Here is a 15,425-nt window from a genome sequence, read left to right as displayed (position 1 = left end):
TGACTGTGACTGACTGACTGACTGTGACTGACTGACTGTGACTGACTGTGACTGACTGTGACTGACTGACTGACTGACTGACTGACTGTGACTGATTGAATGACTGACTGACTGACTGTGACTGACTGACTGACTGACTGTGACTGACTGACTGACTGTGACTGACTGACTGACTGTGACTGACTGACTGCCTGTCGGACTGTCTGACTGACTGACTGTGACTGACTGACTGACTGTGACTGACTGTGACTGACTGTGACTGATTGACTGACTGACTGACTGACTGTGACTGACTGACTGACTGTGACTGATTGACTGACTGACTGACTGACTGTGACTGACTGACTGTGACTGACTGACTGACTGTGACTGACTGACTGCCTGTCGGACTGTCTGACTGACTGACTGTCTGACTGTTTGACTGCCTGGTCAAGTCTGGCCTGATTACGCCTATGGTTATTTGTAATTTTAGGGGATTTTTCAGGGTCTGTGTCACTATCCGTATCGCACCCAATCTGTTTCATAAACAGTTCTTGGAAGCGATCACACACACGTCTTTGTCACTCTCACTCTCACACCCAATTTCTGTTTTTCCCAACTGTGTTATTTAACTCTGAGGATCACTCTACATGATATATTATCTTCTTCTAGTGGCTGTTTATTTTAGATGTAGGGAAACTCTGTGTATACTAACTCTACCCGAATCTTACCTCTCTCTCTTTCTCTCCTCTATCCTCTCCCTCCCTCTCTTTCTCTCCTCTATCCTCTCCCTCCCTCTCTTTCTCTCCTCTATCCTCTCCCTCCCTCTCTTTCTCTCCTCTCCCTCCCTCCCTCTCTTTCCTCTATCCTCTCCCTCCCTCTCTTTCTCTCCTCTATCCTCTCCCTCCCTCTCTTTCTCTCCTCTATCCTCTCCCTCCCTCTCTTTCTCTCCTCTCCCTCCCTCCCTCTCTTTCCTCTATCCTCTCCCTCTTTCTCTAATGACACCTGCCTCTGATTGAGAACCATACTAGGCCGAAACATAGAAATCCCCAAATCATAGAAAATCAAACATAGACTGCCCACCCAACTCACGCCCTGACCATAATAAATAAATACAAAACAAAGGAAATAAAGGTCAGAACGTGACAGAGGTCAGTAATCCAGAGTAGAGGCAAAGGTACAGGACGTTAGGCGGGCTCAGGGTCAGGTCAGCCAGAGGGCAGTAATCCAGAGTAGAGGCAAAGGTACAGGACGGCAGGCGGGCTCAGGGTCAGGTCAGCAGAGGTCAGTAATCCAGAGTAGAGGCAAAGGTACAGGATGGCAGGCGGGCTCAGGGTCAGGTCAGCAGAGGTCAGTAATCCAGAGTAGAGGCAAAAGTACAGGATGGCAGGCAGGCTCAGGGTCAGGTCAGCAGAGGTCAGTAATCCAGAGTAGAGGCAAAGGTACAGGATGGCAGGCAGGCTCAGGGTCAGGTCAGGCAGGAAAGGTCGAAACCGGGAAACTAGAAAACAGGGACTATAGCAAAGACAGTAGCAAGGGACAACGCTGGTAGGTTTAAACAGGCAAAACGAACTGGCACAGACAGACAGAAAACACAGGTGTAAGTACCCAGGGGATAATGGGAAAGATGGGCGACATCTGGAGGGGGTGGAGACAAGCACAAGGACAGGTGAAACAGATCAGGGCGTGACACATCTCTCTTTTTCTTCTTTTTCTGTTCTGTCTTTCCTGCTCATTCACTTGTTCTCTCATCTCTCTTTTTCTCTTTCTCTTCCCTCCCCTCTCCTTCTCCCACCTTTCTCTCCTCTCTCTCTTTCTTCCTCCTCTCTCCCGCTCTCTCTGTAGTAGTCGAGGTCTGTGAAGCACTTTACGTAGTGTGGACGATGAGTCAAATCAAATCATCGTCTATGTGCGCCGTCTTGTCATGTGCGCCGAATAAAACAGTGTGTAGACAACATGTGTAGACCTTACAGTGAAATGCTTACTTACAGGCTCTAACCAACAGTGCCATTTTTAAGTAAAAAATAGGTATTAGGTGAACAATAGATAAGTAAAAAATAGGTATTAGGTGAACAATAGATAAGAAATACAAAATAAAACAGTAAAATGACAGTGAAAATAACAGTAGCGAGGTTGTATACAGGACAGGTGGTACCGGTACAGAATCAATGTGCGGGGGCACCAGTTAGTCAGGCTAATTGAGATAATATGTACGTGAATGTATAGTTAAAGTGACTATGCATAGATAATAAACAGAGAGTAGCAGCAGCATGGGGGGACAATGCAAATAGTCCAGGTAACCATTTGGTTACCTGTTCAGGAATCTTATGGCTTGGGGGTAAAAACTGTTGAGAAGCCTTTTGGTCCTAGACTTGGTACTCCGGTACCGCTTGCCATGCGGTAGCAGAGAGAACAGTCTGTGACTGGGGTGGCTGGGGTCTTTGACCATTTTTAGGGCCTTCCTTTGACATGTCCTGGTATATAGGTATATGGGCCCCAATGATGTACTGGACCATACGCACTACCCTCTGTACACTACCCTCTGTACACTACCCTCTGTACACTACCCTCTGTACACTACCCTCTGTACACTACGCTCTGTACACTACCCTCTGTACACTACCCTCTTGTACACTACCCTCTGTACACTACCCTCTGTACACTACCCTCTGTACACTACCCTCTGTACACTACCCTCTGTACACTACCCTCTGTACACTACCCTCTTGTACACTACCCTCTGTACACTACTCTCTGTACACTACCCTCTTGAAGCTCTCAACCTGCTCCACTTTCTTATCCGTATCTTTTTGAAACTGCATTGTTGGTTTGGGGCTCGTCAGTAAGCATTTTACTGTACCTGTTGTATTTGGCCCATGTGACTAATGTCGTGTCTTTACTATCATTACCTGAAGACTGATAGTTTTTATCAAAGATTCTCTGTAATTAGTATTACGCGATTAGACTGATTAATAATGTAACCGTAATTACTAGGAAGTCGGGGCACCAAGGAAAAATATCCAGATTACAAAGTTATCATTTCCTAAAATAACTTTTCAGATATTTTATCGAATTAATTAATTATTTACTTTACCTCACGTTAGTCTCATTACAAACGTCGTAAATTGTTGGTTATCTGCACGAACCCAGTCTTCACTATGAGTCATCCATACATCAATTGTCTTAAATCATTTATTTATTACTAACTAAGTAATTCACAGAAATGCATAAACAAACAAACAAACAAGGTAAATGTGGTTACATGAAATGATAGGAGAATGTGCCCTAGTGGGCTAAACCGGCATGGCGGCTTGTTAGACAAAAGGGGAAGTGGGGTCGACTAAGAAGTCACTACAGAGTGATAATTATAACAATTGAAATGCTAATCCTTTGCACATGAACGCTCACTCATTCGGGAACAATTACAATCAATATATATATATTTACGCTCAGTGTGTCGTCTTGATCGCTGGTGAAAAGTTCATTTATTTTGTAGAATTGTCCGTCTCTCTCTCTCTCTGTCGTGGTTATAGTGGATAGTTCAAAGTGACATTCATTTGTTTCGTTATAGAATGGATGTTTCGGCGGTTGTCGTTCTTCACGTTCAATGATACCGAATTTTTAGCTGCAGACTAGTAATTAATACCACAGACTTGTTCTTATTCTGTCGGTATCGATAGTCTAAGAGTTTAACCACGTGGTATGGTTAAAAGATTCAGCAATGGTCTACAACCTTTGCACTCCCGTGATTGAGAGAAACATGGTCTGCAACCTTTAGCCATCTCGTAATTGAGGTAAGCTCGGTCTGCTGATCGAAAACCCGAGTGGGAGTTTTATTCTGAAGGCAGAAAAGGGCTGTCCCAGGATGTCTGACCCTAACTGGGCTCAGGGGCGGTCCTCTGATTTAGTTAACTCCATCCAATCCCCTTTTTGAGTTTTCCTTCATTAAACAGTCCAAAATCATATTACACAATTTTACAAACGGTATCATATTCCCTCATTCATCTTATACAACAATTAGATGTAAACCTCATATCTGAGGCTAATATATAAACAGCGTTATGGTAATGTGGCCACACTGTCTCCCATGAGCTTCCCCAAGTTGTGACAAACGGACCAGTTCGTAGCTGGATTCTTCACGGATCTTTTATACTTTCTCCGGAACATGAAATTTGTTCGTACCTCAAGTTCTGTGAGGTGGAAGGAATTGCTTTGTTCTCTATAAAAATGTACTCTGCCTATACTGTGTGTCCATAAGGAGATCCTCAGGAATTTACGACGTCTCTCTGACCACAGCAACCTAGTTGAAGGAGGCAAGGGGGAGGCAAAGAGAGGAGGATGGGGCTTGCTATACCCAAAGAGGCCAACGTCATGACATACACCCCCCCCCCCCCCCCCCCCCCCGGTGGTTTGGATCTTGTTTGTCCTGCAAGTTACAAATCAACATAAAATCATGAACACGTGATGTCCTGTTTGTAGATCATCATTGCAGTCCCCTCTGGTGGTTTACCTGGTAGGCTCCCTGACAGCTATTGTAGTGGTGAAGGTATAGTAGGTATGTAAAGGTATTGTAGGTATGAAGTCTATTTCATAGCTATGTTATCCACGGAGGAGCTAACCTCACGATGGAAGTACTCTAAGTATTAGACCAGTCGTACATGGTGTGATCGTGGTTAATGATTCTAATAATTTTCCTCCTGAATGGAGGATTCTATTTATTAGTGACATGTGTGTTAACCATTGGAAGAGTGCACTGGAGATTCCCTTCCACGTGTTGCACTCTGAGTGACTTCTATGTCGCTGTTGTCAAGGGTAATTTGATTGGTTAGATCTCTAACCTTCTTACTGATTGTAGCTAGACTGACTGTCACTGGTATTGGTACTGGTGCTCAAAGGGACCAGTTATACTACCGATTTATTCTGAAATATTATACTACCGGAACACATGATTGGAGCATTTCACTAGTTGTATTGTAGTTGAACCTACACATGGCAAGGAATGATTATTGTTGCCATTTGTTTTGGAGGTGGACAAGTCCACTGGACTTCCTTTACGACCAGTGTGGTACACCTCAGTACTATCTTAGATGTGTTCTAAGATAATCCCCGTCTAGGGGCCTGTCTGCTCCTCACTGTTCTCATAGGGGAGTTTACAACTAGATTTGATTTATGCTCTGGCGGCCTCGTACTTTGTTGTCCGTAGTCTCAACCCCCCCACCGGCCTCAATGAGGCTCATCATGGGTCTGAGCTACTATTCCTCCCCTTTGTGTCTCCGGACCCCACCACCAGCGGGTGGTGTTGGTGTCTGAGGCGCAAACGAAAAGTTTGGACCCTATGTACGAGTTGTCAGAGGCCGCGTTGTTATGAGGATGGCTGTAACCTTTCAACCAAATCTCCTGGTGTTTGTGCTTCAACACCCTCAGTGGCTGTGGAGGTCTGTCAGTCACCACCGCGTCTGCGTGTGGCAACCTCTTCAGTGCCTGGGAGCTGAGACGAGGATATCGGTCTGTGATATCGCAAAGTGTTTCACCAGTGGGAGTCATCGGGTCAGTTGCTGGACTGACGCCATTAGTATCATTGTAAGGGGTGACAGTCCCCAACAAAGTGAAAGGTGTATCATCGGAAGCAGAGTATACTCGGCCGCAGTGCTTGCGGAAGTGTCCGAAGGGCAAGAGAAGTTAATCTCAACTACCGTATTGCACGACTGCAAGGAGGAGGGAAGTTGCGTATTCACAGAGACAGCTGGCTCGAAATCGTGAAAAGAATGGTCAATCAAGTTGGCTGATGGAATGTGTCGAGATATCGTAATATCTCCTTGGATCGGATTCTGCCCCAAGAGGTTTTTAAACATATTTTTCCCAAGGGGTGCTTTCGACAGATACCCCTCGTGAATGACTGCGTTGCAGCTAGCGTTAGGGGTAAACAGTGTGGTCAGTGGAGGAGGCACGGTGGCCTGTGACCATACCTGGTTGGTTTTCCAATCCATCAATGGGAGTAACCGATCCATCAAGTCTGCTCCAAGTAGCAGGGTTACAGTTTCATACACAGGGTGAACGAGCAATACGTCCTTGAAGTGTAGTTTCAGCATGACTCTCAATGTGAGAGGTGAGGTAGTCTGAGTGAACCCTCGAAGTGTAGTGTCGCATCGTTCCACTTTTAACCAATGTTTAGTTGGCTTCAAAGCCATTTTGAGATTATCAAACAATGTTTGAGAGATGAGTGATATTGTCGCACCCGAATCAATTAGCTCATGACAAGTTAAGCAGTCCTCCAGGACTGTTTCCAGGTATTGCCCTTTAGATTTGTGGTTAGTGTACATATTCCCCACAAAGTGTAGTAGTCGTTCGCACCGACGTGATGTGTCATTTCTGTTCAAGGTGGAAGGAGATAGACTTTTCCGATTTTGAGTGGGCTTGGCTTTAACGAAGCGTTTGACCTTTTTCTTCACAACCTTTGTATCAGAGTCTATAGACAAAGCCTGGGGGCTTGTTTCTTGATCAAGCGGGCCCTGGATAGGGTCTCGAGTGAGAGCGGCATAATTTTTAATTTTAACTTCCTTGCTATGGGTGTTAATTCCTGCGGACCTGGTGTCCGGTAATTCCTCGTCTAGTCCTTGTGACTTATCTTTTACCCTTTTCTCAAATTGTTCTCGCTTTAGTTCTTCTCGTAGAGGAACTTCTGGAGAACATTGGTCTACGTTTGCATCGTCCTTTGTTACCCTGGTGCTCTGACACTTTTTGTGGGTTGGGTGCAGGAACGTAGGGAACAGGTCGATTGTAGCGGTAGTCATGTTGATGGCGACGTACTTTACAGTTATTTCGACGACGGAGGTTATTGGAATCATGGTTTTGTGGTTGAAACTGTTGTTGTGCGTCATCTCTCAACGCTCCAATACCTGATAATGCACCCTCTAACTGGTGTGATTGCTCCTGGTCAAACTTCAAAACCGAGTGGTCAGGGCTCTTAGCGTTGTGAACTTTTGATGCCTCAAAAGCTGTGCTTGCAAGCTCTCTGAGTTGTAAGATAGGCAAGCAAACGTGGGCGGCAGGGCCCAAGTAGGTAATGAAGTTCGACAGGAACATTTGTTTAAAAGGTAACAGGACTTCCATGCCTGTTTCAGTGAGTAGGCCAAAGTAAGCTGAACGAAGCCTATGATAGTAAGCTTGTGGGTGTTCGTTCCGAGCTTGTTTGATGGTGTTAGCCAGTAAGCTATCGTGTTTGCGAGTCGCAGAACCACTGAATTCTAATTTCAAAGCTGTGGCAAGTTTAGCGTAGTCATTTAGCACGTGTTGCTGTTGTAGACGAATGAACCTTGTCAGGTGTCTATTCGACGTTCGCTTCAACAGGTAAACCCTGTCAGAACCTGTAGCGTTCGGGTAGCCTTCCAACGCGTCCTCTATGTCAGCTTCTTGATGAGTTTGTCAAGGTATTCTGCGCCAAGCGGGCGGAAAGGGTTGGCTTCATCCTGTGGAAAGATTGGGGCCGAAAGGCCAAGAGGAGAAGCCAAGCCTTGTTGATGTTGGCCAAGAGGCGCAATATTACTCAGTGCTGAATGGCCAAGAGGAGAAGACTGAGGGACACATGAGGGAGGCAATGTCTGAAACCTATCATCATACTCCTGTGAGTACAGGGCTCCGGTTGGATTCGTAGTCACGCTCTATTCTGGGCTTCCTCCAGATGGTACCTAAGGGTGGTATTCTGCTGCATTGGAGAGTCCACTTGAGCGCTTAGAGTACTGATTTTAGACACGTGAGTGTCACACTTGCTCCTTCCGGGCTCAAACTTATCTGTCATGGCTTGCAGATAGAGGTCTTGAGTACGGAGCGAGAGATCCAGTGATGAGATTTTCTCTGCTTGCTTAGAAATCAATATTTCCATCTTCATCACCTGAGTTCTCTCATCATTCATTTGGTCAGCGACCTGAATGAGTTCTGCTGATTTGCCATCCAACTTTGTCATTGTGTTCATTAACTGATCGTCTTTGGTCTGCAGTGTTTTGAGTAGAACCGTGTTACTTTGAGTAACGTTCAACAAAACTGCCTGCATGTTATCAAGTTGAGCGCTCCTGTTTGTAGATAACTCTTCAGATTTATCTAGTCTGGCGTGAACATCATTGTATTTAGTTTAGGCTAAATCGAGTTATTCCTGTAGCATATGATTTTGTTCCTGTAGAAGACAATTTTGTTGAAGAGCTTGTGCTTGTTCATCGTCATATGTTTTTGCAATTACATTTAATTGTTCAGTTTTCAAGCGCAGTTCCATAGCTAGCATAATTTTTCCCTTTTCAGCATTTGTTATTGTTTTCCTGGTTCTCTCCACCTGTCCCTTTATGTGTCCCATTACCTGCTCGTGCTTCAGCTGTGCACTGCGGTATTGGACAGATGCCATTCTTGGGTGGCAAGACATCAGGGCTAGACTGGAGAGAACCTTTATGAGGCCTGCGCCCGATGGTTGATTTTGGAAAGCAGTGTTGTCTGCTTTTCCACTAATGGCATAATTAGGGTTGGTATCGCTGCTGAGGTCAGAGATCAATCCATTTGCGGGTGGAGGTTCACTAATTAGCGGGCGAGTGGGGACTACCCCCTCTGGTAGCTTGCACATTATTAGAACATTTTGAAAGGAAAAAATGTTTTTCCTAATTTTCCAAAGTTTGGTTTTGGAATATATTGGGAGCTGCAAAGACGCTTTTAATCTATTTATAGATTAATGAACCATAAGTACTGGACAGTACTGTGGAAGTTGGACATTAATGAATTTGCAAAAGCAAATTGAATTAATCAATGATAATGATTAATCATACCTGGATAGGCTATCTGGGAATTCAACTTTAAATTAACCTGGGAAGTTGGTTCATCTAGGTTACTATTGCAAAGCTTAAAGTGTCTCATTTAACTGGAAGAACCTAGAAAGGTATGTTCGACAATTAAAATAAATTAATTGAATGAGACGATAATACCCAAGCAATTGAAATTGCTGGATTATCATAAAGATAATGTTAGGTACATTTACCACTATGGTACATTTTCCCCTCAGGCCACAGCCATATGGGATTCCCGCTGGAGGTGGGACTGATTGATCGTGCTTTGCAGAAGCAGATTTTACTGATTGATCAAATTTAATGAATAATCAAACCTGTATAGGCTATCTGGGAATTAAACTTTAAATTCACCTGGGAAGTTGGTTCATCTAGGTTACTATTGCAAAGCTTAAAGTGTCTCATTTAATTGGAGGAACCTAGAAAGGTATGTCCGACAATTTAAATAAATAAATTGAATGAGACCCAAGCAATTGAGATTGCTGGATTACTTTAACGTGATCCACGTTTGGATTTCCAACCCTTCTTTTAAGAGATTCACCACCACAGGAATTGCTTTGTTCCTCTCTCTTTCTCTCTGACCACAGCAACCTAGTTGAAGGAGGCAAGGGGGAGGCAGGGAGAGGGGAATGGGGCTATACCCAAAGAGGCCAACATCATGACAGTAATAAAATTTGATTTGATTTTGATTTACAGCCCCGTCGATGAGAATGGGGGCCTGCTCGGTCCTCCTTTTCCTGTAGTCCACAATCATCTCCTTTGTCTTGATTAAGTTGAGGGATAGGTTGTTATTCTGGCACCACCCGGCCAGGTCTCTGACCTCCTCCCTATAGGCTGTCTCGTCATTGTTGGTCACCAGGCCATACCACTGTTGTGTCGTCTGCAAACTTAATGATGGTGTTGGAGTTGTGCCTGGCCATGCAGTCGTAGGTGAACAGGGTGTACAGGAGGGGACTGAGCACGCACCCCTGAGGGACTCCAGTGTTGAGGATCAGCGTGGCAGATGTGTTGCTACCTACCCTCACCACCTGGGGGCGGCCCGTCAGGAAGTCCAGGATCCAGTTGCAGAGGGAGGGTTTCTGGGATAATGATGTTAATGTGAGCCATGACCAGCCTTTCAAAGCACTTCATGGCTACAGACGTGAGTGCTACAGGTCTGTAGTCATTTAGGCAGGTCACCTTAGTGCTCTTGGGCACAGGGACTATGGTGGTCTGCTTGAAACATGTTGGTATTACAGACTCAATCAGGGACATGTTGAAAATGTCAGTGAGACATCTGCCAGTTGGTCAGCACATTCCCGGAGCACACTTCCTGGTAATCCGTCTGGCCCAGTGGCCTTGTGAATGTTGACCTGTTTAAAGGTCTTACTCACGTCAGCTATGGAGAGCATGATCACACAGTCGCCCGGAACAGCTGATGCTCTCATGCATGCCTCAGTGCTGCTTGCCTCGAAGCGAGCATAGAAGTGATTTAGCTCGTCTGGTAGGCGCGTGTCACTGGGCAGCTCGCGGCTGTGCTTCCCTTTGTAGTCTGTAATAGTTTGCAGGCCCTGCCACATCTGACGAGCGTCGGAGCCGGTGTAGTATGATTCAATCTTAGTCCTGTATTGGCACTTAGCTTGTTTGATGGTTCGTCTGAGGGTATAGCAGGATGTCTTATAAGCTTCCGGGTTAGAGTCCCGCACCTTGAAAGCGGCAGCTCTAACCTTTAGCTCAGTGAGAATGTTGCCTGTAATCCATGGCTTCTGGTTGGGGTATGTACAGTCACTGTGGGGACGATGTCCTCAATGCACTTATTGATAAAGCCAGTGACTGATGTGGTGTACTCCTCAAGGCCATCGGAAGAATCCCATAACATATTCCAGTCTGTGCAAAACTGTCCTGTAGTTTAGCATCTGCTTCATTTGATCACTTTCTTTTATAGACTGAGTCACTGGTGCTTCCTGCTTTCATTTTAGCTGGTAAGCTGGAATCAGGAGTATAGAATTATGGTCAGATTTGTCAAGGAGGGCGAGGGAGAGCTTTGTACACGTCTCTGTGTGTGGAGTAAAGGTGATCTAGAATTTTTTCCCCTCTGGTTGCGCATTTAACATGCTGATAGAAATTAGGTCAAATGGATTTAAGTTTCCCTGCATAAAAGTCCCAGGCCACTAGGAGCACTGCCTCTGGGTGAGAGGTTTCCTGTTTGCTTATTTCCTGATACAGCTGACTGAGTGAGGTCTTAGTTCCCGTCTTTGGTGGTACATAAACAGCCACGAAAAAAATAGATGAAAATTCTCTTGGCAAATAGTGTGGTCTACAGCTTGTCATGAGATACTCTACTTCAGGCCATGATGTTTCAGATCCAACTCTAGAACAATATTTGTGTTTTATTGTGGTTTGGTTCAGGGCAACGGAAAGAGAATGTACATGGAAGCAGTTTGGGTCTTGAACCAGTATGTGCTGTTTTAACATGCTGACAACAGCACTGTGATATTTACCTAATAAAGTTATTTATATCTGTCTTTGTCCAGTACGGAGGCATTCAGCCCTGAGCGGGGGGCGAGGGAGGGGGCCACCAAGGTCATGATCGTGGTGACGGACGGAGAGTCACATGATGGGGAGGAGCTACCGGACGCTCTGGAGGAGTGTGAGAAGAGAAACATCACCAGATATGCCATCGCTGTGAGTACACACACACGCACACACACACACACACACACACACACACACACACACATACACACACACACACACACACAGAGACACATGCACGCACACACACACACTGTTTCATAGAGCACATGAATGCGGCATGCCTGCTACACCACAAAACTCTTTGGAGCCAAATACAGGACCATTCTGGAAGAAAACCTGATGGAGTCTGCAAAAGACCTGAGACTGGGACGGAGATTTGTCTTCCAACAAGACAATGATCCAAAACATAAAGCAAAATCTACAATGGAATGGTTCAAAAATAAACATATCCAGGTGTTAGAATGGCCAAGTCAATGTCCAGACCTGAATCCAATCGAGAATCTGTGGAAAGAACTGAAAACTGCTGTTCACAAATGCTCTCCATCCAAACACACTGAGCTCGAGCTGTTTTGCAAGGAGGAATGGGAAAAAATGTCAGTCTCTCGATGTGCAAAACTGATAGAGACATACCCCAAGCGACTTACAGCTGTAATCGCAGCAAAAGGTGGTGCTACAAAGTATTAACTTAAGGGGGCTGAATTATTTTGCACGCCCAATTTTTCAGTTTTTGATTTGTTAAAAAAGTTTGAAATATCCAATAAATGTCGTTCCACTTCATGATTGTGTCCCACTTGTTGTTGATTCTTCACAAAAAAATACAGTTTTATATCTTTATGTTTGAAGCCTGAAATGTGTCAAAAGGTCGCAAAGTTCAAGGGGGCCGAATACTTTCGCAAGGCACTGTACATTTGCAGTAGCTATAACTTCACTGTATGTTTTGAATAGTTAACAAGCTACCTCCTGCTGTCTGTATTTCTGTCCGCCCTCTCCGTTCGTGACTCTGAGGACAAACCAGCAGCAGCTGGCAAGACCAATGGAATTTCTCTGCTTCTATAAGATCTTCATGTATACATTTATAGTGTAGGATTCCTTCACTTTAAACCCTCCCTCCCTCCCTCCCTCCCTCCATCTCTTCCTTCCTTCTTTCCCTCCCTCCCTCCCTCCCTCCCTCCCTCCCTCCCTCCCTCCCTCCCTCCCTCCCTCCCTCCCTCCCTCCATCCATCCATCCCTCCATCCCTCCCTCCCTCTCTCCCTCGATCCCTCCTTCCCTCTCTCCCTCCCTCTCTTCATCCATCCCTCCATCCCCACCTTCCTCCTTCCCTCTCTCCATCTCTCCCTCCCTTCATCCATCCCTCCCTCCATCCCTCCCTTCCTCCTTCCCTCTCTCCCTCCCTCCCTTCATCCTCTATACCTCCCTCCCTTCCTCCATCCCTCCTTCCTCCTTCCTTCTCTCTCTCCCTCCCTCCCTTCCTCCATCTCTCCCCCCTCCATTCCTCCATCCCTCCCTCCCTCCCTCCCTCTCTCCCTCCATCCATCCCTCCTTCCCTCCCTCCCCTTTGAAAACAGAGAATTTCCTTATTTAAGATGGCAGCCAGAGTGACAGGGAAGGATTGTTGGGATTGGGTTTCTCGGGAGGAATGTGCTCCTTACTGCAGTGTTTAGGCTATTCTGTATTACAGACTACTAACTGTAGCTGTTACTATAGCCTCCTCACACTATAGAGTCCTACCACACCAGTCATCTCTCTCCCCCTGTCTGGACCAATTCTTTCATTTCACGGTTTGCTAGAGCAGTATTTCCCAAACATTTTAGCTGACTCCATTTTAAGACACCCCCTTAGTTAGAACCCTACGGACAGTATCTGTTTTAAGACACCCCCTTAGTTAGAACCCTAAGGACAGTATCTGTTTTTTGTCTTTTAAGGGTTGTCTCTCTGTGGTTGTCCTTGATTCAGGTTATGTCCTCTACTGTACTGTACGGGGTTGGTGTTGGCAGCTCTCTCTCTGTCCTCTCAGATTGTCCTGACTCAGTAATATCTCTCCCTCTATATAAATGTTCTCTGTCCCTGTGAAACATGGAGGAGTTATTGGCGGAAGACGTAGAGAATATGTCTGTTAATGTTATCTCTCGCTCTACCTTTCACTTTTTCTGTCCCTTACATTTAACCCCTTCTTTCTCTCCCTTTTGTTTTTCTACCCTTCCCTTTAACCCCTTTCTCTCTCTCTCCCTCCCCCTTTATCTCTCTCCCTCTCTTTTCTCATCCCTTTCTCTCTCCCTCGCCCTTTATCTCTCCCCCCTCTCTTTCCTCATCCCTCTCTTTCTCCCTCGCCCTTTCTCTCCCCCTCTCTTTCCTCATCCCTCTCTCTCTCCCTCGCCCTTTATCTCTCCCCCTCTCTTTTCTCATCCCTTTCTCTCTCCTTCCCCCTTTATCTCTCCCCCCTCTCTTTCCTCATCCCTCTCTCTCTCCTCGCCCTTTATCTCTCCCCCCTCTCTTTCCTCATCCCTCTCTCTCTCCCTCGCCCTTTATCTCTCCCCCCTCTCTTTCCTCATCCCTCTCTTTCTCCCTCGCCCTTTCTCTCCCCCTCTCTTTCCTCATCCCTCTCTCTCTCCCTCGCCCTTTATCTCTCCCCCCTCTCTTTTCTCATCCCTTTCTCTCTCCTTCCCCCTTTATCTCTCCCCCCTCTCTTTCCTCATCCCTCTCTCTCTCCTTCCCCCTTTATCTCTCCCCCTCTCTTTCCTCATCCCTCTCTCTCTCCCTCGCCCTTTATCTCTCCCTCTCTTTCCTCATCCCTCTCTCTCTCCCTCGCCCTTTATCTCTCCCCCCTCTCTTTTCTCATCCCTTTCTCTCTCCTTCCCCCTTTATCTCTCCCCCCTCTCTTTCCTCATCCCTCTCTCTCTCCCTCGCCCTTTATCTCTCCCCCTCTCTTTCCTCATCCCTCTCTCTCTCCCTCGCCCTTTATCTCTCCCCCCTCTCTTTCCTCATCCCTCTCTCTCTCCCTCGCCCTTTATCTCTCCCCCTCTCTTTCCTCATCCCTTTCTCTCTCCCTCCCCCTTTATCTCTCCCCCTCTCTTTTCTCATCCCTTTCTCTCTCCCTCCAGGTATTGGGTCACTACATCCGCAGGCAGCAGGACCCAGAGACGTTTATCAGTGAGATCAAGTACATTGCCAGCGACCCTGACGACAAATACTTCTTCAACGTGACTGACGAGGCGGCACTCAACGACATTGTAGATGCACTAGGAGACCGCATCTTCACTCTAGAGGGTGAGACGGAGAGAGGAAGAGGAAGGGGGAGGGAGAGGGAGGAGAGGAGGGAGGGAGGTGAAAGTGCTGGAAAGAGAAAGGAGGAGAAAGGGTGTCTGTGTTCTGGAGACAGGGAGGAACTGCTTTCTTATTTAACCAGGGAGAAAGTTAGAAGAGAGAGGGATGTTACTCTCTTTCAATTGGGAAAGAGGCAAAAAAGGGGGAATGGTGCCACATTTAATCCCAGACGGAATGAAAGAGGAAGGGATGGATAGATGCCACTACCTTGAAAAGGAAAGAAGGGCGCGAGCAGCTATCACAACACTTACAGGAACAAGGGAGGAAATTATGCCACCCTGAAGTCTGTAGGGAGCGAGGGAGGAAGGGAGTGGAGGATATGAGAGGAGGATGGGGGAGGTAGATTCTGTATACCAGCTGGGGTCTTGAGTGAGGAGGGAGAGAGAGGGCACTAACCTGTGGCATCTAGATAGTGGCAGATTGGGGAGGGGAAGGAAGGGAGGGAATGTTTGGAGTAAAGGTGAAAGGGGGATAGAAGTAAAAGAACAGTATTTAAATTGAGAGTGAGTATTCATGTGTCACAGTGGGCAGCACAGGATGCCATATTTAGTCCCATCACGGTATTCATGTGTCAGAGTGGGCAGCACAGGATGCCACATTTAGTCCCATCACGGTATTCATGTGTCAGAGTGGGCAGCACAGGATGCCACATTTAGTCCCATCACGGTATTCATGTGTCAGAGTGGGCAGCACAGGATGCCACGTTTAGTCCCATCACGGTATTCATGTGTCAGAGTGGGCAGCACAGGATGCCACATCTAGTCCCATCACGGTATTCAGGTGTCAGAGTG

General features: G+C 46.3%; 2 protein-coding genes across 2 annotated transcripts in view; both read left to right on the top strand.

Annotated features, from left to right (window-relative positions):
- Positions 1-15,425, top strand: part of LOC139421213 (uncharacterized) — a 1,124,809-nt gene that overhangs the window by 541,327 nt on the left and 568,057 nt on the right. The window lies entirely within an intron of this gene.
- Positions 1-15,425, top strand: part of LOC139421026 (integrin, alpha 10) — a 55,305-nt gene that overhangs the window by 25,527 nt on the left and 14,353 nt on the right. The window contains exons 8-9 of the mRNA XM_071171503.1: positions 11,309-11,459; positions 14,412-14,577. Of these exons, the coding sequence (XP_071027604.1) occupies positions 11,309-11,459; positions 14,412-14,577 (317 nt within the window). The remainder of the gene's footprint in view (positions 1-11,308; positions 11,460-14,411; positions 14,578-15,425) is intronic.

This window comes from Oncorhynchus clarkii, chromosome 2 (genome assembly GCF_045791955.1).
Source record: "Oncorhynchus clarkii lewisi isolate Uvic-CL-2024 chromosome 2, UVic_Ocla_1.0, whole genome shotgun sequence".
In the NCBI taxonomy this organism is placed as follows: Eukaryota; Metazoa; Chordata; class Actinopteri; order Salmoniformes; family Salmonidae; genus Oncorhynchus; species Oncorhynchus clarkii.
The sequence above is the reverse complement of the archived record's forward strand: the minus strand, read 5'-3'. Positions and strand labels throughout refer to the sequence as shown.